At 37.7% G+C, this 26,375-nt stretch overlaps 1 protein-coding gene across 5 annotated transcripts in view; it reads left to right on the top strand.

Moving 5' to 3' along the window:
• Positions 1-26,375, top strand: part of Fam13c (family with sequence similarity 13 member C) — a 118,131-nt gene that overhangs the window by 23,978 nt on the left and 67,778 nt on the right. For all 5 annotated transcript variants that reach the window (XM_076834299.1, XM_076834298.1, XM_076834295.1 and 2 more), the window contains one exon: positions 19,219-19,337. In XM_076834299.1, the coding sequence (XP_076690414.1) occupies positions 19,219-19,337 (119 nt within the window). The remainder of the gene's footprint in view (positions 1-19,218; positions 19,338-26,375) is intronic.

Here is a 26,375-nt window from a genome sequence, read left to right as displayed (position 1 = left end):
GGGAAATGATGTCACCTAATTTTGGAATCTCTTCTTATGGACTTTCTTCAGTTATTCCTAGGATCCCACCACGGAAATTATACTATCTCCCTTCAGGATTTCCTGTATCTTTAAGCCATAGAGAAGATAGTTTGTAGTATGGATATGTGGCCTTTAAATTGGAGATGCTGTATTATCCATCAGCCCACCTCCAAATGTTATTGAATGGAAATGTTCTGGTGTTAAGCTCTTCTTCTTCCTTCCAGATAACCTCTAGGTTTCCAAATAAAAATCTCCTCAGAATGAGCAGTGCTCATTCAAACTAGTATTTAAATCTAATAATCCCTTCTTAGACTTTTCTCAGGTCCATATAAAGACTTTCCTACAGTGTTGTAAGGGTCCGGCGAAGCGTCGGAGGAAGAGACCACCAAGAGACTGACTTTATGCAATAAGCAAGAGGGAGTTTATTAGGATCCGGTTCAGCGCGCTGAGGCCCCAGGCAGGCTTGCACACAAAGGGAGAGCAACCCAGAGCCTAGAGCAGAGGTTAAGCAGAGCTTAAGTACACTTTTTGGAGAGGGCGGGGGGGCTTTGCATACATCAGAACAAATCATCATGAGGCGCGGGAAAATTGAACAACAACTCTGAGACCTGATTAGTACATTCATTGGTGGGAACAGATTGGATGGGGGTGATTGGCCACTTCTAAGCGGGGTGCACATTTAAACTGATTGGTTTTGGGGCTTGGATGCCTATGTGCCGGGCCACTCAGAGTCCCAAGTTATTAGACAACCAGAGGAGTCAGTGAGAATATTTACTGGGCAGTTCGGGTATTGTCCTAACAGCTACAGGGATTACAGGTTTTGGGGGTAGCAGAGGAACTTAACAATACTTGGTCTTTTACTTTTTAACCCAAGCCCTGCAGTTTAGAAACTTTACAATGTCCGGTCTTTTACACTTTAACTCAGGCTCTGCGGCTTAGAATCAGCTTAGAAATTTTACCCTTACAGTGTATGTACCCTTTACATGGAATATTCAAGTCAATCCAAATGTGTCATCTGATCCTGTTGTGTAAATGGAAGCCTCCTTTGAAACAAAACCTCTACATAGTCTACTTTTGGCTAAAGAGTCTGTATTAATCAGCTTTCTGTCACTAAAAATACACGGATATCTGTCAGCCCAGCTCCAAATGCTGAACATTCCTCCTACTTTTGAATTAAAGAAAAGATTATTTAGCTTTCAGTTTTGGAACTTCAAAGGCCCAGATTGGGCAGTGTGGGTGTAGGTTTTCCTCTGGTGATAGCAGTGGCTGTAAGCACATTGTGGCAGGAATGTGTAGGAGCAAACTATTGCCTCTTGAACTGGAGCAGAGACAGAAAGAATAGACAGGGTCCCAATTCCCTTTCGAGGACATGCTTCCAGCAACCTTAAAACTTCCCATAGGCACTGCTTTTAAAGTTTTAAAAACCCTTCATCGACCACACCCTGGTGACCAAGCCTCTCTATATATCCCTTTGGGAGATACTCAGTAAACAAACCATAGCAGAGTATGATAAAAGAGAGCTTTGTAATGTTTTGAACAACCAATAAAAAAAAAAAAAGACTTAGAGATAAACAGTCCTAATTGTAAGGGTAAAATTTCTAAGCTGCTTCTAAACTGCAAAGCCTGAGTTAAAGTGTAAAAGACCGGGCATTGTAAAGCTTCGAGGCCTGGGTTAAAGAGTAAAAGACCAAGTATTGTTAAATTCCTCTGCTACCCCCAAAACTTGAAATCCCTGTAGCTGTTAGGACAATACCCGAACTGCCCAGTAAATATTTCCATTGACTCCCGGGTTGTCTAATAACTTGGGACTCTGTGAAGCCTGGCATGTAGGTATTACAGGACCTAAACCAATCAGTTTGAATGTGTACCCCGCTTAGGGGTGACCAATCACCCCTGCCCAATCTGTTCCCACAAATGAATGTACTAATCATGTCTCAGAGTTGTTGTTCAATTTTCCCGCGCCTCATGATGATTTGTTCTGATGTATGCAAAGCCCCAACCCTCCCCAAAAAGTGTACTTAAGCACTGCTTGACCTCTGCTTGGGGCTCTGGGCTGCTCTCCCTTTGTGTGCAAGCCTGCCTGGGGCCTCAGCGCGCTGAATCGGATCCTCAATAAACTCCCTCCTGCTTATTGCATAAAGTCAGTCTCTTGGTGGTCTCTTCCTCCGACGCTTGCCGGACCCTTACACTAATGTCTGTTAATTGGAGAATCAGACAGAGAATCTAAGATGAGGATTGGCCCCTGTCAGGTCAGTCCTGCTTGTCTTGTCCCTTTACCTCTTACCCAAAGTCTAGCATCTTGGGTTCTGAGGGTATGAATGGTGTATTATTGTTGACTTAACATTAAAGATTGGGCATCTTTTAATTACTGTTAAAATGGATGTGAAATCATAATTGCAAGTGAATATTTGAGATTATTAAGATACCACTATTTTCAATATGTCTTTTCTTTTTACATATCTTAGAAAATTCATCCCCAAAAGAAAATTATTTCTAGTAATTCATTTTTAGTTTAAGATGGAATGGTACATAGAATTTCATTTCTATCTTATTTTATAACTGGGACAACAATAAACTGTTTCTTAAGTAATTTTCTGTGAAATTGAAATCCATCTAAGCTTTTCTGGTTTCTGAGATAATACTATTTCCCCTCTTTCTTCCCCTGTGTTCTTAAAAAAGATAAAACAGAACCATGTATTGTAATACTAGGAAATATCTGATGTTTCCACAGTCATTAGAAGGGGGATGATCAAATGGCGTGATTCCCCTTTATGTTAACTGATCCATGTTTCAGGAGAACAGTTAGACTTGCCTTGAAATCCTCAATGTCTAGTTCAGCGGCAGGAAAGACAGACATGTCCTTTTACGATACAGGAATGTGTTTAGAGCCCAGTGCTGAAAACTGTCAAATGTCCCTGCCTAATGCCGTGTTTTATTCAGCACTGGGATAGATTTCAGTGCTATATAAGAAAACCTAAAGATGTCGAATTTAAATTTGCTCAGAATTTGTGAGAAAAATGTCTGGTTTGACTTCTACACAACCACCATCTATGAAAAATTGTTAGGCATAATCCTGATGTAGGCAGGGGAAAAAAAACACTTAAAACTAATACTTTCCAAGTACCTAAATGCCCTCATTTAAAAACATACTTGATAAGTTATGCTAATGGATGGGAAAGCAGTTGAAAAGTTTACATACTGCCAATGCAAGCTGCTGTTAGTGTTTGGCAGTTTCTTATTTATTCAGTAAAACAGCTGTTCAAGGCCCTTCCTTAGGCCAAACTCTCTTAGCCTCATTCCAGTTACAGAAAAGAGCAGGCAAGCAATGAGAAACTGGCATTTCAGTAAAGAGATTTAGTAGTTCCTACTTTCCAGAAATAGTTCAACTGGCATTTCCCTTGAATAAGTCCCAATTTTTAGAGGTTTTATGTTGTGTGTGTGTGTGTGTGTGTGTGTGTGTGTGTGTGTGTGTGTTTCATGTTTCCTGAACATACAAATGGCAGTGCCAGGAACTGGTGCTCAGTGGACCTGTCAGGACTGACTGAATGAATTGTCAAATATTTTTTATGATGCTGAAAAACTTTGAGAGAGTGAAAAGAAATGTGAGACAGACATTCTTGTTTGGGGTGCTTATGTTTTTAGCATGGAGGACATACTCCAAGCACACAGATTCTGTATAGACTGCAAAATACAGTTGTATAGGATTCAACACCACAGAAAATGAGAGTCAAGAAAGACACAGGACTGCTCCTGTGACCTCAGGAATGAGGGAGGTGGGACATGGAGTCGACCATCCAGGATCTCTGGGATATAACTACAGTGGGAGTAAGGCAAATAATCCCTGGAATGAGGAAATTGCATTGAGAAAGCAAAGGGTATGGATTGAGGGATGGTTGGGGTAGAGGGTCCTCCTCAAAAGATATTTTACATCTTGCAGTGCTCTTAGGCTTGTTGGTTTGATCATTCATTATGAAAAGTAAGAAATGTGGGGGAAATCTGCACTGATTGTGCAAGAGCCTAGAACCTTATTCTTGCTTTGTGGTTGTTGATTCCTGAGTTGTGATCTATTTTGTTTGCTACTGTAGTCTATGGCTATGTTTGTCCTTGGAAGAGTAGAAAGTGTTTCATTACTATTTGTATAAGGAGCCACCATAAAAGCACAGATTTTATTCACAACTAGAATTAGAAAAGCCCTTTTGCCCCCCTCCCTCATTGAGTATGGACTTTTCTCTGAAGGTCCTGATTCTCCTTGGGCTTAGCCCTAGTCGGGGAGCTTGAGCAACTGGGGTAATTGTTATGATGGTAATTTTGGATTTTTCTCATGACTGTTTTGGGAACTGAAGAGTAATTTGATTTTTGCTAAGCTAAATAAAATAAACAAGGGAGCTTGTGAAATGAAGCATTGAGAGAGCTTTAAAAGCAAAGAATAACTCACATATTTTAATAATTTCAGAAAAGAGCATGGTAGAGATTTCATATTAACAGGCTGTTTGCCTTGTCAGGCAAAAATGAATAAAAGATATTTTTTTTCAAGTAATTATCTGGAGTAAGAGGTATATATGGGAACTTAAACATCAACTCAAAGGGAGACTATTTAAAAATGTTTTTAATTGATATTAAAATCAGAAATATTTCCAATTTTTAAATTATAATAATCTTTTAAGGTTAAAATAATTCACTAGCTTCTGTCACAGGCCTGAGATGCCGTGTGGATGAGAAGGAAATTCTCACTTGTCAAAAGGACCATTTTTTCTTTCTTTGATACCTCTGCATTGTGCCTATGACCAATTTCTGATAGGAAGGCTTGAGCTTGTGTTGCCATATTTATAGGCACTGACTCACTCTCGAGTTGTTCCATTTAACCATGAGTTTTGATTCATTGCTTTGAAAAATGAATGTCTCTTTAAAAATTTAACAAGCTGTGAGAAACAGTGACACCTAGTTTGAAACTTTATAACATCTTAAGACAGGTTGTATTATTGAATGCATTTTTACTAATATTTAATGTTTTAAATTTTTTTACCCTGTTTTTTTCTTTTAAATTCTTTAGCATTTCACTGAAATATGAAAGAGGTAGATCAGGCAATAAGCTTCCTCCTTAAACCTTCCATGACAATACACACTGTATTTTCTTTCTATCTGTCTTTCTGGGTCTTCTTTGAGGTCTCCTTTTCATCTGCCTGTCTCTTAAATTTTTAAAAAAGTCAGTATTCTTATTTTAAATTATAAAAGCAACACATATTCATTAAATAGGTCAAGCAATTGAGTAATTTATGAATCAACACATTCCACATTTTTTTAAAAACCATAAATACACAGTAATATCCACAACCTCACCATACCACCCCCCCACATTTGATCTTACTATCCCCTATTTTACAGCTTTATTTCTAATATGGCAATATGTCACCGATCCCATAATGTTGGCATTCCTCAGGGATTTCTCCTGGACATTCTTTCAAGTTTTCTCTTCCCTCTCTGCACACTGACTAGGTACCCCATTTATGGTTTTAGTCACCCTCACACTCATTCCCAAATTTGTAATCCTAGCTTTGCTGTAAGATTCTAGCTCACCTATAATTTCCTACTGGATTCATCATAGGCACCTCATACTCCATTGCCCCTGAACACCATGTTTCATCTTGTTGCTGTCTCGGTGATGACAATAAGTCATTCCATTTTCCTAACTAGAACATTTAGCATCACTTTTGGTCTTTCCTATTTTTCATTCAGTCACATCCTGTCAATCAACAGGCATATATCTCTACCTCTTTAATCTTTTAAAGCAATTAATTTTTGTCCATACTGACAACCACCTCAGTAATCCAAGTAATGGCAGTTTCTTTTTTGTAAAGTTGTAATTGTCTAACTCTCCTCCCTTCTTCTACTCTTCCTCTTCACCTTGAAATTCACCAATGTGCAAGCCTGAGATGATCTTCCTCAGGTGTAAATCCAAACATATCTTTCTTCTAATATCAAGTGACTTGCTATTGCCTTTAAAAGAAAGCCCAGACTCTTCAGGACTTAAAGGTTTTAATACTTATAAGATTCATGTGATATGTGCTATGACTGTACCCTCCTTGCTCACCTCATTGGTCACCATCTCCCCTTTTGGCTTTAGCTCCAAAGATGGCCACACACTCTGAAGTCCTTGAACATGCTGTGTTCTCACTTTCACATGTTTGCCTTGTAGCATTCTTTCTTCCCATCTCTGTCTCTTCTGGGGTTGTTGCTTCATCCTAGTGATACTTCTCCTGTGACTGGGCTTGGTGTCATTCCTATATGTTCTCAAAGCATCTCACATACCTTCATTCTATTGTGGCCTCAGTCGTTATTGTACTATAGTTGCCTGTTTATGGTTTGTGTCGCCTACTTTTCGGCACCATTCCCATCACCATTACTAGACTGTGAACTTCCTAAGGGCAGAACGAGGAAAAGAACAGAATAGGTACTCCATAGAAACAAATGACAAATAAATACAGCCAGAATTCCAGGAGGCCCATAAAGCTATAGGGATGGTCAGTTCCTGAATCCTTAGTTAATAGCAGTCAAGTCTAGAAAGCCTCATTACCTTCGAGGGATTTATCTGGTTCAAAGGTCAGGGTAAACACATTTCAGTGCTTGGGCCTGGCAGTCTACACACCAGTACTACCCAGGAGTGAAGCAACGTGATCATGACCAGAACTTGTTGGCTTTTGTTTTCCTTCATGCTTCATTCCATTTGGGGCATTCTGTAGACTGGATGAAGCATTATAATTGCGGAGTTGGAGGTTCATACAAGCTTAATTCCTCTGTGGGACAGAAGAATAAATGTAAAGATTCTAGGAAAGAGGTAGTAAGATTTGGGGTAGCTCATTATTAGAACACCCAGAGGTTAATCTTGCATTTCACTTAGCTGATAAATCCTGCCCCTGATAAAATCTGTGTAAACTCATTGAAGAGAAGACTTTAATTACTTTATGAATCTCCCCCACTTAAGAGTCTCTGTGTCTTTAGCCACATGCTGCAGAGCAGAGAAAACAAATACCATTGAAAATTCTTATTATATTGATTTTATATTTGAATAACACCAGCCCCAGCTGTTATATTTTGTTAACAGTGACTGTGTTCACACTGATTTCCTTGGGAGCACCTCTCAGTTCTTTTGTAAACCTGGGTCATTGAAACAGCAGGAAGAGCTTTGAATTAGGGTTTAGGAGATTAGGGTTTGGAACTGGGCTGTTTAGCTCAGTTAAGGAATACAGAGTGGTCCTAATTTATGCAATTTTAAATTAAGTATGGGGTTTAAAGTAATTGTCTCTTTTAATGGAAACTACTTGAAATAATGAAGGGTCCCCTCAAATTAATGAAAAATGGTAGAATTTCAAGGCTAATGGATCTATTGAATGATAAAACTGTATTTCATTGAATCTTTTCTACTTTAGCCAGAAAACAGAAATACCTACTATCACCTTTCCTGGGAATAGTCTTAAAATACATGAATATTAGCTATAGTTTGCAAGTTCTTACAGAAAGCATTTCTTGCACGAAAGTTCATCTTTCTGGCCTAGGGAACTCATCTCTCGTCTTCATCATGGAGAAAACAGGCAGACTAAAACACACCTCCTAGTTTTCTTTTTGTTTCTTTTCTTTACATGACAGCAGAAAGCATTACAATTCTTATTATACACATAGAGCACAATTTTTCATATCTCTGGTTGTATACAAAGTATATTCACACCGATTTGTGTCTTCATACATGTATTTTGGATAATAATGATCCTCACATTCCACCATCATTTCTAACCCCATGCCCCCTCCCTTCCTCTCCAACCCCTCTGCCCTATCTAGAGTTCATCTATTCCTCCCATTCTCCCTTTCCCTATCCTACTATGAATTAGCCTCCTTATATCAAAGAAAACATTCAACATTGGTTTTTTGGGATTGGCTAATTTAACTTAGCATTATCTTCTCTAAATCCATCCATTTACCTGCAAATGCCATGATTTTATTCTCTTTTACTGCTGAGTAATATTCCATTGTGTATATATACCACATTTTTAAAACCCATTCATCTACTGAAGGGCATCTAGGTTGACTCCAAAGTTTAACTATTGTGAATTGTGCTGCTATAAACATTGATGTGGCTGTGTCCCTGTAGTATGCTGTTTTTAAGTCCTTTGGTATAGACTGAGGAGTGGGATAGCTGGGTCAAAATGGTGGTTCCACATTAAACAGGGATGAGAGGTGGGAGGGAAAGGGAGAGAGAAGGGAAATTGCATGTAAATGGAAGGAGACCCTCAGGGGTATACAAAATTACATACAAGAGGAAGTGAGGGGAAAGGAGGAAAAATATAAGGGGGAGAAATGAATTACAGTAGAGGGGGTAGAGAGAGAAGAGGGGAGGGGAGGGGAGAGGGGGGATAGTAGAGGATAGGAAAGGAAGCAGAATACAACAGACACCAGAATGGCAATATGTAAATCAATGGTTGTGCAACTGATGTGATTCTGCAATCTGTATATGGGATAAAAATGGGAGCTCATATCCCACTTGAATCAAAGTGTGAAATATGATATATCAAGAACTATGTAACGTTTTGAACAACCTACAATAAAAATTAATTAAAAAAAAAAACAAAACAAAATGGTGGTTCCATTTCCAATTTTCCAAGAAATTGCCATACTACTTTCCATATTGGCTTTACCCTCATTTTTCTAATGGAGCTAAAATTCCTTTTCATTGCAATGAAATATGAAAGAGGTGAGTCAGGCTCCTTCTTAAAACTTTCATGACAGCACACTCTGCATTTTCTTTCCATCTGTCTTTTTGGGTCATCTTTGCAGTCTCCTTTTCATTTATCTGTTTGTAAAATAGTGGATAGTAGGATCCCATGAGGAAAGGTAGAGGGGAAGCTCAAATGTTGGGGTGGGGGGTATGATGGGATGTGGATATTACTGTGTACTTAAGGGTTTTTTTAAATTTGTGGGCTGTGTTGATTCATAAATTCAATTGCTTGACCTGTTTCATGATTATTTGTTGCTTTTATAATTTAAAATAAGAATATGGACTGTTTTAAAATTTAAGGAAATGTAGATGAAGTGCCTGGTTTAAGTTCAGGCACTCAGTGCATGGGAAGTGGATAAAATAGACATTTAAATCTGTTTTCTACTAGAAATTCTTACAATATAGCAATACCTGAGTACTACTTCTATATTATAGATACTTCTATATTACAAATTCCAAGGAGATCCTACTTTGTGGACGTGTATGGATTATGAAACCATGCCTCTCTTCAGGATTTATTTATTGAAATAATGACTATGGTAACCAAAAATTAGTTTCAAAAATAGATCTGAAGAAACTGTTCATACTGGTCAGAACATTTTAAATAATGGATACATGTTTCTGAAATTAGCTCTTTCAGGGCCTCCTTTACTCCAATTATGGCACAAATGTAATAATCCAGTAGTTCTTTTAATCAGGAGATTAAAAAAAGTTTTTAAGCTTCTCCAATCATTCAACAGAATATTAAGTCACTTTCCCAGATGTATGCAGGTTTGAGGTAAGAAGAAAGCTAAGGTGATATAGAGTATAGAGTAACTTCATAGCACTTGTTTATCTTAAAGTTTGAGTATACATAGTTTTCCAAACTGTCAAGCTATCAACTATCGTCATAGTGGTAAGAATTGGGGCTCTTAGGAGGCACATGTTCTGAAAATGCAAAGCATTGCTATTAGCATGAAATGATTAGTTATTGAACATTTTCTTTAAAATACAAGATAGCAGTTAAAGAAAATAAGTATAATCAGTTTTAGAATAGAACAAACAAAGTGTGAGAAGATAAAAAAGATTCAATGTTTTGATCTGCCACATCTCGGAAGGAAGATTTAGAAGATACATATATCTTGAGATCCAAAGGTACCATTTTGACTTGTCAAGCAAGTCAAAAAACTGGGCAAGAACAGAGATGAGGATGTAGAATGTTCCCCACCCCCCGTTATGGATTTGTACAAATTGGGGAACTTGGGAGGTTCTGAAGCAATATCCATGCCATTGAAACAAACCTAGATTCTCCCAAGTTCTACAGGAGTCACCACCTGAGCTCATTAAAATCCCAACAAGGTTGAAATGTATTTCATCATTCCTGCTTTGGGGAAGCTAATTATTCCTTAACTGAGCTGGGAATTTGAGCCTCTCAAGTTAATTCCTTTCCTGTTGTCATTGTGCACACTAGTCACTCCTCTGTGCATGGATCAGAAAATAACCTAAAAAGTGTGTTTCGTAGGCAGCGTTCTAATGGAATATCACAGAGCTTAGTCAATTTGATGGCTTATGAATATAGCAGAACTACAAAATCACTTGGCTGAAGCTGGACTTGGGAGCAGGAAAAGATATACAATGACTCTTTTTCCAAGTGGCCATCCAACTCTCTCTGGCCAGGTGGCAGGCAGGAAGACCAGCATAGAAGAGAGGGGTTAGGCTTCTCCTTCCCTCGTGTTCGTAGTCAGCTTGGACCTGACTGTTTAAAAAATGGATAAATACAGAAGTAAGAAAATTAGAGTGTGCCATCTTATACTTTAGTCTTTGTCAAATAGTAGATTTAGAATTCTTTGGAGGAAGGAGTGTCTTATTCACCTTTACATAACCTCCTCAACTATCAAATGCCTGCTATGCAGTAGTGGATTTTTTTAAAGTAAAAAATGTGTCTCAATTATTTCAGAAGAAACACTCTAGTGTTCTAGAATTTTTGAGCTAGGTGTTACACCTAATTCTGAACAAAGATGTGATGAAGCTTAAAAGGGGAAGGTAACCAAATGCATTGTTTCTTGTTCGTATGTTGTCACCTTTGGAGGAGAGACAGGACTGGGGATAAAATGTTAACTCCCAATCATCCTGAAGTGTATTATATACTCTGACGACTTTGTGACTTTGTTTGATAGCCCTTGTTAACCTTGGCACTGGCCAAACCGTGGAGTCCAACTGGAACAGACGTGGGATAACCAAGGGAGTGAGACCTGGTCTCTCCTATGTGTAGCTAAAGCTTTTTAATGGAAGCAGATACATTTGAGTACTATTGTTCTTGTTTTGTATTTTTCCTTTCCCTATGAATAAATTATGACTAGCACAATACCTTTGAAAGTTATTGTTCTGTTAATTCAGTAAGATGATATTCCCCTTTTCTTCTGCTTTCTCCTTTGAGGGAAAGTATGAAATTATATTTAAAAACTAGTACAGCTTAAGGGTTGGGTTTTCTTCCCTTATTGCTTTTGAGGCTTCCAGATTGGACTGTTTTTTAAAATATTTATATTCCAATTTGTTATAACAGCAGAATGCATTATAATTCATATTACACATCTAGAGCAAAATTTTTCATATCTCTGGTTGTATACAAAATATATTCACACCATTCATGTCTTCATATCGGTACTTTGGGGGATGATGTCCACCTCATTACACCATAATTTATTACCCCATGCCCCCTACTTTACCCTCCCACCCATATGCCATATCTAGAGTTCATCTATTCTGCCCATGTTCCCCCTCCCTACCCCACTATGAATCAGCCTCCTTATAGCACAGAAAAAATCTGGTATTTGTTTTTTCTTTTTTTTGGATTGGCTAACTTCACTTGGCATTATCTTCTCCAACTCCATCCATTTACCTGCAAATGCCATGATTCTATTCTCTTTTATTGCCGAGTAAAATTCCATTGTGTATATATGCCACATTTTTTTTTTATCCATTCATCTACTAAAGCACATCTAGGTTGGTTCCACAGTTTAGCTATTGTGAATTGTGCTGCTATAAACACTGATGTGGCTGTGTCCCTGTAACTGTGTTTAAGACCTTTGGTTATAGACTGAGGAGTGGGATAGCTGGGTCAAATGGTGGTACCATTTCCAGTTTTCTAAGGAATCCCCATACTCCTTTTCATATTTTCATACTGCACCAATTTACAGTCCCACCAGCAATGTATGAGTGTACCTTTTCCCCCACATCCTCGCCAACATGTATTGTTGTTTATATTCTTAATAGCTGCCATTCTGACTGGAGTGAGATGAAATCTTAGAGAAATGCAAATCAAAACTACTCTAATTAGTAGTGATGATGAACATTTTTTCATATATTTGTTGATTGATTGTATATTGTCTTCTGAGAAGTGTCTGTTCAGGTCCTTGGCTCATTTATTGATTGGGTTATTTTATTTTATTTTTTTTTGGTGCTTAGCTTTTTGATTTCTTTATATACCTTTATAACCCTAGAGATTAGTGCTCTATCTGATGTGTGAGGGGGAAAGATTTGCTCCCATTCTGTAGACTCTCTATTTACCTCACTGATTGTTTCTTTGGCTGAGAAGAAACTTTTAGTTTGAATGTATCCCATTTATTGATTCTTGATTTTAATTCTTGCACTACAGGAGTCTTATTAAGGAAGTTGGGATCTAATCCAATGTGATGGAGATTAGGGCCTACTTTATATTCTGTTAGACATAGGGCTTCTGGTTAATTCGTAGGTCTTTGATCCACTTTGAGTTGAGTTTTGTGCATGATGAGAGGGGTTTAATTTCATTTTGTTGCATACAAATTTCTAGTTTTCCCAGAACCATTTGTTGAAGAGGTTATCTTCAATGTATGTTTTTGGCACTTTTGTCTAACATAAGATAATTGTAATTTCGTTTAGTCTCTATGTCCTCTGTTCTGTACCATTGATCTACCAATCTATTTTGGTGCCAATCCAAGAGCAAGGTAGATTTTTCCATCTTCTAAGGTCATCTTTGATTTCTTTCTTTAAGATTCTGTAGTTTCATTGTATAGGTCTTTCACCTCATTGTTGATTCCCAATTTTTTTTTGAGGCTCTTATAAACGGGGTAGTCATCCTTTCTGAGGATTTGTCACTGATATACAGAAATGTATTTATTTGATTTATGGGTGTTGATTTTTATATCCTGCCTCTTTGCTGAATTCATTTACTAGTTCTAGCAGTTTTCTGGTGGAACTTTTTTAGTCTTCTAGGTATAGAATCATATCGTCAGCTTTTTGATTTCTTTATATACCCTAGAGATTAGTGCTCTATCTGATTTGCTCATTTGAGTTCTTCGTTTCCTGTCCATATCCCTTTAATTTCTTTCATCTAATTGTTCTGTCCAGTGTTTCAAGAACTATGTTAAATAAAAATGGTGACAGAGGGGGCATCCCTGTCTTGCTCCAGTTTTTAGAGGGAATGCCTTCAGTTTTTCTCTATTTAGAATGATATTGGCCTGGGCTTAGCATAGATAGCCTTTAAGATGTTGAGATATGTTCCTGTTATCCCTAATTTTTCTAGTGTTTTGAACATAAAGGGGTGTTTTATTTTGTGATATGTTTTTTCTATGTCTATTGAAATGATCATAAGGTTCTTATCTTTAAGTCTATTGATGTGATGAATTACAGTTATTGATTTTTGTATGTTGAACCAACCTTGCATCCCTGGGATGAATCCCACTTGATCGTAGTACACTATGTTTTGATATGTTTTTGTATTCAATTTGCCAGAATTTAATTGAGAATTTTTGCATCTATGTTCATTAGAGATATTGGTCTGAAGGTTTTTTTTTTTTCTTTTCTTTTTTTGATGTGTCTGCCTGGTTTTGGAATCAGGGTGATATTGGCCTCATAGAATGAGTTTGGAAGTGTTCCCTCTATTTCTATTTCCTGAAATAAATTGAAGAGTATTGGTATTAGTTCTTTAAAGGTCTGGTAGAACTCGGCTGTGTATCCACCAGTCCTGGGCTTTTCTTAGTTGGTAGCTTCTGATGGCATTTTCTATTTCATCACTTAATATTAGTCTGTTTAAATTGTGTACATATCATCCTAACTCAATATGGGCAAATCCTTGACTTACAAAATTTTTCAATGCCTTTAATAGTTTCTATTTTATTGGAGTATAAGTTTTCAAAATAATTTCTAATTATCTCCTGTATTTTTTTAGTGTCTATTGTAATTTTTTTTCATCATGTATGTTAGTAATTTGAGTTTTCTCTCTCCTTTTCTTCATTCGCATAGCTAAGGGTCTGTCAATTTTATTTTTTCAAAGATACAACTTTTCATTTTGTCAAGTATTTTAATTCTTTTATTTTGATTTCATTGATTTCTTTTCCAACTTTAATTATTTCCGGTGTTCTAGTGCTTTTGGTGTTCTTTTTCTAGAGCTTGAGATATAACGTTAGGTCATTTATTTGTTGACTTTTTCTTCTTTTAAGGAATCAACTCTTTGCAATGAAATTTCCTCTTAGTATTGCCTTCATAGTGTCCCAGAAATTTCAATATGTTGTGTCAGTATTCTCATTGACCTCAGAATTTTTAAATCTCCTCCTTGATGTCTTTTGCAACCCATTGTTCATTCAGTAGCATATTATTTAGTCTCCAGGTGTTGGAGTAATTTTTATTTTTTATTTTATCATTGGTTTCTAATTTCATTCCATTATGGTCATACAGAATGCAATGTAGTATCTCTATTTTTTTTGTATTTGCTAAGAGTTGCTTTGTAGCATATTATATGGCCTATTTTAGAGAAGGATCCATGTGGTGCTGAGAATAAAGTGTATTCACTTGTTGAAGGATGAAATATTCTATATATGTCAGTTAAGTCTAAGTTATTGATTGTATTATTGAGTTCTATAGTTACTTTTCTTAGCTTTTGTTTGAAAGATCTATCCAGTGGTGAGAGAGGTGTGTTAATGTCACCCAAGATTATTGTATTGTGGTCAATTTGACTCTTGAACTTGAGAAGAATTTGTTTGAACATAGATGCTCCATTGTTTGGGGAGTATATATAATTGTTATGTCTTGTTGGTGTATGGTTCCCTTAAGCAGTATGAAATGTCCTCTTTTATACCTTTTGATTAACTTTAGCTTGAAGTCTATTTTATTTGATACGAGGATGGAAACCCCTGCTTGCTTCCGCAGTCTGTGTGAGTGGTATGATTTTTCCCAACATTTTACCTCCAGTCTGTGTATGTCTTATGTCTTTTCCTAATAGATGAGTCTCCTGGAGGCAGCATATTGTTGGGTCTTTTTTTTTTTTTTTTTTTTTTTTAATCAAGCCTGCTAACCTGTATCTTTTGATTGGTGAGTTTAGGCCTTTAACATTCAGGGTTATTATTGAGACATGATTTGTATTCCTAGCCTTTTTTGTTGTTATTTAATGACTTGGTTTCTCCTTTGATTAGTTTTTCCTTTAGTGTAATACCTACCTCTGCTGATTTTCATTGTTGTTTTTCATTTCCTCTTCATGGATGTTTTGTAGTGCCAATTTTCTAGTTGTAGATTCTTTTAACTTTTGTTCATCATGGAAGGTTTTTATTTTATCATCAAATCTGAAGCTTAATTTTGCTGGATACAAGATTCTTGGTTGGCATCCATTTTCTTTCAGAGCTTGATACGTGTTGTTCCAGGATTGTCAAGCTTGCAGATTTTTCAACCCAGACCCTGAAGTTATCCTAATTGTCCCCCCCCTATATGTAATGTAACAAAATTGGAGGAAAAGGGAGAAAAAAGGTATATACTACACAAGTATAATTTACTATTAAGATGTCCCAGTCCTCAAAATCCTAATTCCTGCAAAGTACTTGGTTTCACATATGTTGGAGATGTGAAGGTGGGAGAATAGAAGAGAAGAAAAATCTTGAAGGAAGAAACCAGGATTATTAATTTTTTTGATTGGAGATGGGTATCTTTCCTGCTTGTCTTCTCATCTAATAGGTGGGGTTGTCTGTTAGCTGGTATCTCCGCCCTAAGGATGGTGAAGGTAACCAGGATGGGGGTTGGTCCTGGTGCAGGGTACCTGGAAGTGAGGTGCAGCACCCACCAGCCCCTTGAGGGAGACTGCACCACAAGGGTCTCTTTTTGGATCCGCTCATTTGACTTGAGCACCCGGTCCTGTCTCCCTATCTTGCCTCAAGATTTCCCAGTTCCTGATCTATTAGTCTCCACACTCTTGCAACCTTTCCCTTTCTCTTAATAGTTCCCAATTAATGAGCCTCTCTCACTGGGGCTTCTGTGGGCATTGCCCTGGTCCCACTGAGCTGTTTTGTGTTAGGCAGTTACTGTGTGGGATTGCAGGACACTGGGGAGAGGGAGGAGTTGGAAACAGGATACCTGGCCAGCTGGAGTTCCAATCTGGAAGCTGCCCCCCATCAGAGATGGCGAGGAAGGGCACCCAAGATGGAGGTGGGCTGCTTCCCATGGTGGGGTGTTGGGTCGAGCGACACAGAATGCTGCCCCCTATGGCCCGCCATCTTAGATCCCCCAGATTGCAATCTTGCAATAATTTTTTCTGGGTTTGTTTTTTTGACACAACTTACTGTGTCTTTCACATGCCAGGCTCTACCAGGCATGATTTGTGATTTCTTGATTCCGACACACAGATCCTTTCAGACTTTCAACTTTTTCATATCTGTACCTTAAAATGTATAGGTGCATTTAGTGTGCATTATTTTCTGCTAAAAATATTATTTAATCAAATAGATGGTGGTTTTTTTCATTATTGGTATCTTAGAGGAAAGATTTACTGCTGTGTGACAAATAACTCTTAAATTAATAACTACTTATTACATTTCATAGTTTATGTTGGTTAGCAACTCGGGACACAAGGAGGTATTATCTCTGTGATGTCTTGGACCTTAGCTGGAAGACTTATGGCCTTAAAGTTACAATCACTTAAGCCTTATACATTCCCGAGTGAGATTTGCTGGGGTTATTGGCTCACACAGGGACATTTCATGAAGAGATAATGGAATAGAAGCAACTAAATGGAAAATCTTTAATATTTTTCTTATAAACAGAAGATTTTTCCAAGCTCATAGGGGCTTTGAAGGAATTCATTTGTCATTTTCTGACAGAGGCTAGATTTGAGTTTCTGATTGGAGGGGATTTTGGAGATCTGAACTTTGGGGTGTGATCTTTGGACATTGGAAAGAGCAACCTGTCATTGCCATCATGCATCTGTTTCACATCAGAGCCTGCTTTGTTCCTCAGTGTTCATGATTTTCACTCTACTCCTTACTCTTTCCCCATCTCCACACACATTGAGGTTTGGAATTCTTAGTGCCTAAGGAAGCATGATAGTTGCATTTTCTCTGCATTTGATTTGGCGACTTGATTGTCAGCCGTCTCCAAGTACTTCTTATTCACCATCTCAGAAGTTCTCCTCTTGCAATGCTTTGAGAATTCTGACCTGATTAAGAGACTACTGTCTTCAAATTCCCTCTTATTGATCTCTGAGATAAATTGTTAGATCTAAGGGAATCCAGCAGCGAGTGGTCTCTTCTACCCTTCTCAATGAGTTGAAGGCTCAAAGAATTAGATGAAATACTGTCTTTGGAAAAACAAGCTGCTCTTCCCTAAAGAGGAGAGTTTTAATAAAATGTGAATTTTGTGTTTAAACTTTTTTAGAGACTAGCAGGGTAATTTCTTAAGGCCTTAAGTCTTAAATTTCTTAAGTCATTGAGGCTGTAATATGATGTTTAATATTAATGTTAATATAGAAACCTTTAGGTCTTTTGCTGAAATTAGGTTAAGCATTTCCTTAGCCCAAGTTTTAGAATGTTGATTTTTTTTTCTAAGGGAATTTTATGTATCTTGAGGCCCAATATATCTCAAGGAATATTATCATCATCAACAGTTTTGATCAGCTATATATTCTAGTTGTCAGGCACTAAAAGAGCTGTTCGTCGCATCTTGTTTAACAACCGTGTGAGGTTGGAAGGAAAATTCCCATTTTATAGACGAGGATACTGAGGGCTACATAATTTAAATAACTTGGCCAAGGTCACATACCTAGCGAGTAATAAGCAAAGCCATCTTACTTGAAATCATTGTGTGGGGGAAGTTGGCCAGTGTTTGTGTAGCTATAGAATTTCTCACAAACTACTGTCTAGAAAACTAGACATATTCCACAAGTGGATGCTTGTGGAATATTTCATGTAAAGAGCCTTTGTCCTCAATAGGGAGGCTTGGAAGTATTACAGTTCCTAATAGATTTAATTCATTCCTTCCCTTCAGCTCTCCTACCAATCCCACCATTCAACTTACCTTATGTGAAGGCATTTGTAAGATTTTGTTTCAGAAGTTTGTGATGATGACTTGGCAAATAACCCCACCAGATTATTGTAGTATTTTAGAAAAATGACTTCTTAGACGTTTGACACATTGTCACTTGTATAGACTTCAATGCAACTCCTAGTACAAGGGCTGGGTATCTATTTGTCAACACAATATACTACACAAACAAAAAAAAATCACTGCACTTGTCAAACATTTTGACTATATGGTGGTAACCATCTGGATTTATGGAATTTCTCATGGATTTTCATTTTATTGTCTCGTTTATTAGGTAAAGAGGAATGTCTTATTCTAAGAATTTGGAGGTTTGCAAAGTTTCAATGGCTATAATAATTGAACTGCTAGACTTTTAAATCTTTCATTTTGTAAGTCTTTGTATTAAATCCAGACTATTTTTAGCTGGGTGTGTTTATGGTATTCTCCAGTGTTTAACACTCTGGAGTTTTTCTAAATCAATGAGTGGGTTGCATCATGGATGCCCAATGTGGTGGTTTTTTTGGATGCAGTGTAGTCAATGGCAATAGTTATATGTGAAAGGGGGACATATCAATCATGTTTGGGATTTGGATTTTATAAAATGGGTTGTTCCTTAGTTTTCAGATTAACTTAAATTTCTTATTATAGAAAATTTAGAAAATCCATATGGGCACCCAAAAGAGACAAAAATGACATCTCCAGAGTTAATCATGGTTAAGATTTTGATTTGGCTTATCCCTGTGTAAATGTACATTCACATAGGTTTGTTTTACAAATATTAGCCTATACTACAAATATTCTATAAATTATATTTTCAGATGTAGCTATTCATTAAATTGTCTTCTATAACATTATCTTTAATGCCTGTAAAATTCCATTGGGTGGCTATTTCAGAACTTTTGGACATTGGATTTTTTTCAGTTTTTTTTTCTTTTCTCCTATAATCTTGCAGCAACTGACTGATAGAAATATTTTAAATTTTTGACCACTGAATTTCTCCCTTCCCACACTATATTCAGTAGAATGTGTGTGTGATATGTTGCTGCTCCCCTGCCCTAAGAAGGCCCCAGCCACAGAAAGCTGTGGATCTGATCACTCACTGCTGACAGCTCATCTACATTTACAATTTCTTCTTGTAGGAGACAGAGCACGTGGGGCCCAGCCAGTTGGAGTGCCAGGACAGAACAGGAACGCCAGTTCACGAGAGTCCACAGAACAACACCTTCAGGTGTCAAGAAGCAGTTCGACTTCAACCAAGGTGAGTGCTCTGTTGTCAGGAGCTGCACTGTGCCTGGAGTCTGTTTTCTAAAAGTACTAACTTGTGTGATGCCAGCCCCATACAGTCAGGGCTTTCTGATCTTTGGCGATCCTTATAGTCTGAGAAAGGGCAAAGAGAAACATAAAGACCTACTTTCCCTGTCTTTCTATTTGAAGATAATCAGTGTTAAGATTCAGGGAAGAGTGGAGATAGGTCCTCCTCTGGGGGAGAAATCTTGATTTAATTTATTCTGCCCCTTTCCTTTCATGGCAGAGGGGATTAGATTTTCTTCTGGGATAATGACAAATTAGTGACGACTGTGTACACATCATGCCAGTTACTTTTCAACTCTGATCTCATTTAGCCGTCTATACTTGCTGAGAAAGCTAGTCACTCATAGTTCCATTTTGTGGAGGAGGTTGAAGCTGAGAGACATTAAGGCCTTTGCTGGATACTGCACAAGATAAAAGACTGAACCAGAGGCAGGAGGATCACAGGTTCAAGACCAGCCTCAGACCTGTCTCAAAAAATAAAAAGGTTTGATGGTAGAATGCCCCTAGGTTTAATCCCCAGTACTGTGCCCCCTCCAAGAAAAAAGGCTGAGTCAGAATTTGAACCTACAAATGTCAGAGTGTGGCACGGCAGGTATAGTTTCTAATGCTTCTATGCTGACCCAAGTGTCCAGTGACCTTAGCCCTGAAGTAACCCATGGCTGGCCTCTGTAGCCTATCAGATCTGCTGGACCCAGGGTAAGGATGTGGGTGGAAATCTGCCTGCAGAAAGGTTGGCATGACGTTCTGATGGGAGACTGGCACTGCAGCTGTCTATGGAAAGTCTCTTCTGAAAATAAACAGAAGAAAGAATTCAACTGTGAGTTGTGTCAGCTGTTTTTGTAGGATCTCGTGTGTGGTGTAATCATAGCCCTCACTCAGTGGAAAGGGAGTGTTGTGCCACTGAGTTTGACCTTTAGATTTTTTTTCCTAAGGCAGCACAGTCTAAGTGAACCAACTACAGAGAGATTGGCTTTAAAACGTTCAGCATACTAAATTTAGAATCCTAGAACCCTAAAGGGTTGGTGGGGACCTGCAAGGAAAAATGACCCATTACCCAAGTGAATTCACACATACCTTCTGAACTCTCCTCACAAGTTGCTCTCTCTTACCTGTTTATTCTTATCTGACCTTAGATAACACCTGTTGGACTCAAACATATCATTTCCTCATGGATAAGAATATTCTCCCTACTATTTTAGGCCTAATTGTAACTAAAATACTTGTTAGCTGGCTAGAATCAACTTAGGCAGTGACCCTGTCTCCCTGCACTAGCCTGACGACTGCATCTCAGCAAGAATAAGGTCAACTAGTTCCCAAGCATATTTCAAAATAGTATAAGAGCAAAACAAAACAAACAAGACCCAAAACTAAATCATTCAGGCTTGTGTGTGGAATGTATGGCAGTCCCTTGGGGGTGGACATTCAGCAGAGGCTGATAGGGAAAAACGGTATTGGCTTAAATATATCCTATTGATGGTAGGGATGCTAACTGATAATTTTAATGTTGTCAGAGCGCAAGTCTGAAATCTAGTAGGATTCTGTGGCGGAGATCATTCATATGAGTAGTTAAAAGCAAAGAATATTGATTTTTAAAATAGAATTATTTTAAATATTCCATTATTGGGGCGGGGAGTTGTACTTTCTTCAAATCCTCAGATTCATAGTAACCTGTCACAAGAAAGAAAGAAAATGCACACACAGACACACACAGGTTGGGTAAAATTTAAGGAGTTTCCTGGACCTTCTCTACATAATGGAGGGGGAAAATCAGGTATGGAATGCCCTTTCTCTTTAAGTCTGAGGACTAGAGCATGGTCTTATTGATTGGCAGCTTCTCCTTATACATGCAGATTTGGTTTGTCTTCAGCTAACCTTTAACAAACCTTTATAAGATTCAAAATACTTTGTAATCATTTTCCCCTTCTAGCCCCCAATGCCCCACTTTTACGATTTTCATACAATCTAGGTTTCTGAACTAGCAGCACTCCAGAATCTTCTATGTACTGGTGTCAGTCAGAGGATCTGATCTTAAGTCATAGATGGGGAGTGATGCTAGGCCAGTTCTGTCTAGAACTATTAGGTTTAGCATTTAGATTAGGTTGGTAACCTTTAAACCACAGGGTTATTCATCACAATTATGATGGCATTACCCAAGGACCTTCTAATGGAATTTTTTAAAACAATACATAATTCAAAATATTACTGGGATTGTGAAATTTGATGAACTGGTGAAAGAAGATCTGAGGCTAAAAACAACTTTGAGTCAGGTAGCTCACATTCCTGATAACATTCCTCTTCTGTCTTAAGCCAGCATATGGCCAGGTTCAGACACATCATGCCTAGTAAAATCTTGATAGAGACATGATACTGTAACAGGACACGCCAGACCTTGGTCTGGCTGAGAGTGAGGGAAGAAGCCAGGCTAAATCTCAGCAGGTGTAAAATGCCACCTTCTTGGAGGTGGGGGTGTGCAGTGTAGGGAAAAGGTTATTAACATAACCAACCAACCCCACAAGTAAAGAAGGAAAATCATTCTGTAGCAAGGAGCCACAAAGGGTTCACATGTCATGTGGCTGAGACTTTAAGGAGCAGCTTTCAGAGAATTAATTCATCCTTTTATAAGTGGGATTTCAGAGCTTTTTGAGGTCATGGGGTAGATATTGATCTTTCCACACAAATCTACAGCTTATACTTTGTTGTACCTTGGGCTCTTTCCAGCATAAGGGACCTGTGTCTTTGTCTGTAGATGAGCTTCAGAAAGCTGTAGGAATGCTTTTGCCAAAGTCTCAGATTATATATACTATATTGATTTTTTTCCCCCCGATGTTATTGTAGTAAGTGACACAACTTATGGCTTAAAACAAAACAAACTTATTATCTTACAGTTTTGTAGGATAAAAGTCTAACATGGCTCCATGGGCCAAAATAAAGGTGTCGGCAGGAGTGTATTCCTTTTCAGAGGCTCTGGATCATCCATTTCCTTGCTTTTTCAGCTTTCACAGGCTGCCTGTGTTCCCTGGACCATGGCCCCTTCCTGTGTATTCAAAGCCAGCAGCATTGCATCTCTCTGGCCTTTATTCCATAATTACATCTCCCTCTTGACAAGGGCCAGGACAGATTTTCTGGTTTTAGTGATTCATGTGATTAGATTGGGTTCATTAGAGGGATTATTCTGGGTTATCCTATCTCAAGATCTTTAATTTAATCATATCTGCAAAATATTTTTAACTATGAAGTAACATGGTGGGGGTGGAATGGGTAAGGGAGGAGGACATGGACATCTTTGGGGAGTCCTTATTTGGCCTGCTACATTTAATTTTTCCACAGAAAATCCCTGAAGAAAAGCATATGGAGCTTTAACATCACTGATTTGATATCTTCTACCCCCAAGTTTGCTTGCTCTTTTGAATTTCCTAGTGAAGCCAATCTCACTTCCTCACTTCATTTTAGCCCCTTGGTCCTTCCCATTTGCCATGCCTCCCCCCAACCCTCTTGTATGTTATATCCTTCCCTATGTTATGTTCTTTGATGGTAGAGTGTGCTGCATCCAAACTCTCGGGTGTATTTGGTGTGGAGACATATTTGACTTGTACAATGTTTTAAGATATTTTGATCCAATATTTTAAAATTGAGAGCTTTTATAGCTTTTCACCCTTATTTGGAAAAATCTGAAGATGGGATAACTCCGAGCCTTGATTCCTCAGGCAGCAATCAGTTAGAGCTGAGGACCACTTCTACAATTTTTCACACCCCCATTCAGCTCTTCCCATTTGTTTGTGCTCTTAGCCTGTCTCCTACAGGCATTTGATTTATAATGCCTATTTCAATCCTTTTCTTCCCAGCAACTGCTCATCCTGGGAACTCTGACTGCCTGAAGCTAACTCCTAATATGATGCTGGCTGATAGTCTTAATGCCACTTTCCCCAGATGGTGGGTTTACATTTTAACATGGACTTTCAGTGCATCGGAGTGGAGGGCATTCCACTACATTACATTACAGCATCGACTCAATTTCTGGTGCTTTTCCAAACATGTAAAATCGTAGAACTGCATTTAGCTGGAGCTGGAAGAAGCCTTAGTAATAGTTTAATACAACTCTCTCATTTTCTAGTTAAGCAAATCAGAGCTTTGCTGGGTGCCAAAGTTCTCATTCCCCTTAGTAATAGAACCAAGAAAATCATCATCGATCTGTTTAGAGCAGCTGCTTGATGCAATATGCAGCAGTCTGACTGATTTTTAGCTAAAGCCAGTGCCAATCCTGTAAATCCTTAGATATGACAAAGGGGGAATTTGTGAATGTCAGAGAATACTAATGGAGTTGGGGATTTCTTACCCAGCTAAATTTATTTTTTGAGAGTGATTAATCACTTGTATTTAAAATATGTCTTAAAATTTGTGACAGAATTAGACTTTTAATGTTATTAAAGACTTTGTGTAAATAGCACTGTTACTGCTAATTAGGTAAGTGGTTACATTGGTGAGTTTCAGTTCGCTGACTTTTTTCTCTGGAAGTCTCCAATTAGAAGAGGTTGAAGATTCTCAGCAAGAATAATGGTCTTTGATGGTTTCCACTATTTTTGTAATATCCAGATAAAAGAAAAAAAAAAGAGCTGGAAAGCTTTGTTGCTTTTTAGAAAGAGGAAGTTTTGTTGGCAGCAACTTTTCCATAGGGGATAAATTCTTTCATCTTTTGTTTTTGAGATGGACAACTTTGTGTGTGTGTGTGTGTGTGTGTGTGTGTGTGTGTGTGTGTTTCTGATGAGCAGATTCTCTCCACCCCTCCCCTCCCCCATTACTGGCGATTGAACCAGGGGTGCTCTACCACCAAGCTACATCACCAACCCCTTCTCATTCTTTTAAGATGAGATTTCACTAAATAGTCCAGGCCAGCCTGGAATTTGTGATCCTCCTGCTTCCAGAGTAGTTGGGATTACAGGGGCCACCACTATGCCTAGCTAAGCACAGTCTTCATCAGTTGTGCTAAAAAGGGAAAGAATGAGAGAAAGAATGAACACCCAGGGATTTTTATCCATACATGGGACATAATCCTCCTTAGTCTGAACCAGAGCAAGAGCTCTGCATGTCTCTGGCATATTCTTCTTCCTTGTTAGTGTGATCCTAGTGTTTTGCTTTTTATGGGAGTGGCAGGGATGGGGTAGAGATAAGAAAAAGGTAGCTTGTATTGACAATATTTAGGGTTGACAATGATTGGGTAATAAGTGGGTCCTAACTTACTTTACGCTGGGAATATTGCATGGGAAGTTGGTCAGGGCTGTTATTCGCTACCTATTCCCACTGCCGTTACCCATGGGCACAGAAGCGGTTTGGTAGAATGAAAAGAATATTTGAATTAAGAAATTTAGGGTCTTATGTTAATCAGATGATCTTGGTCACTTCATTCTAAGTCCTGTCTTCTCATATAAGGAATTTGGTTCAATGATTCTAAGGCCCTTTCTGTCTCTAACATTGAAAATGCTCAACATTCTGTAAGTGTTCAGAGGGTTAGACTTGAACAGAGTGTAATTTAAGAATAAAAAATCTTAAAGACACAGATAAAAATAATTCCCCACTCCCTGCTGTAGAGTACACACACACACACACACACACACACACACACACACACACACACAAAATCCCACACTAAATCCTTAAATTGCTGATAAAGAACCCACACTTGATTATTTTGGGAATGAAAATTCTCTCCCTCACCTGCTTTCTCCTCTCTCTCCTCTCTTTAAAGGAAGTTGCCCTTGCTTATTTGATAAATTTTTAGCACTTTCATCACACAACAATTAAACATCAGGATAAAAAAGAAACCCCAAAGTCCTTTAATAACAACAATAATGAAATACTGGAAAACATAAAAAATCCCAAGGACATAAAAATGTCTTATAATCCTGCCATCCATAAATAAGCACTGCTACTATTATGTAAATTTCTAAATTTTGGTTACTATTTTAACACTGGCGTAAAAATGATGTGTGTCTGAAAGGAGCTCCCGAGTACATTGGGACCTGAATCTGCTAGAAGCACTGTTGATTTCAAATAGGTCCAAGGGTAGAAAGGCCAGAATAAATTCTGATCACATGATATTTATATTCAATAGTGTGTTTTTTCAATATAAGACCATAAGTTGAGAACTAAATAGGTTAATCACCACAAGATAAGTTCATTCATGGCTAAAGTGAACAAATTTAGTTTTCTGTAATAAACATGTTAATACATAATTCCTATAATGGACATATTTTACAAGCTTTGGTGTCATTAAAGCCCTGCACTAGAAATATTTCTAGGAGACAAAACAGAAAAACTTGTCTTTAACATCTGAACATCTTGGAAATCCTCCTGGTTTAACTTGGAATAGATTTAAGAGAGAAATTTTAGTAATGATTATAGGATACTTAAGCAGGTGGTCAAAATTCTAAATTAGGATTAAGTATTCAGCACTCATGAGGTCACTAGAATGAGGCCATCCTTCCACTTGCTTTTCATCTTGTCAATGATGAAATGGCTACTACTTCTGTTATAGTATTTGTCAACGAAATTATTCTTTTCAGGATTTATGTTAATTACCACACATAGCTCCTAGCCACCCCTTCTATATGTATTTTCCCTTTATATTGTTAACTAATACTGGATTAAAAATTTGGAGAAATAAATTTGTGTGTATACATCAATATTTTCTATATATAAAATAGAAACACATTGCTGTGTAACTTGTTTATATCAGTTAATATTTTTCACATCATAAAATGCTCTATCATATTTAATGACTATAAAATATCCCGTTCTGTGATATGCCATCATTTACTTAACTAATTACAGACTTTTTGATATTTTTGTTACTTCTATGAGTTATATTTAGATATTTCTATAGAAAACATTTTTTAAAATCTTTTTTCACCTATTATAGTTTTCTTCATTTGTGCTCAAAGGTCAAGCTGTCTAGGTATAGGCTTTGAATTGGTGAACTGAAATATGATTT

This window comes from Callospermophilus lateralis, chromosome 15 (genome assembly GCF_048772815.1).
Source record: "Callospermophilus lateralis isolate mCalLat2 chromosome 15, mCalLat2.hap1, whole genome shotgun sequence".
NCBI classification, from domain to species: domain Eukaryota; kingdom Metazoa; phylum Chordata; class Mammalia; order Rodentia; family Sciuridae; genus Callospermophilus; species Callospermophilus lateralis.
Note: the sequence above shows the minus strand (reverse complement) of the source record. Positions and strands in the feature narration are given on the sequence as shown.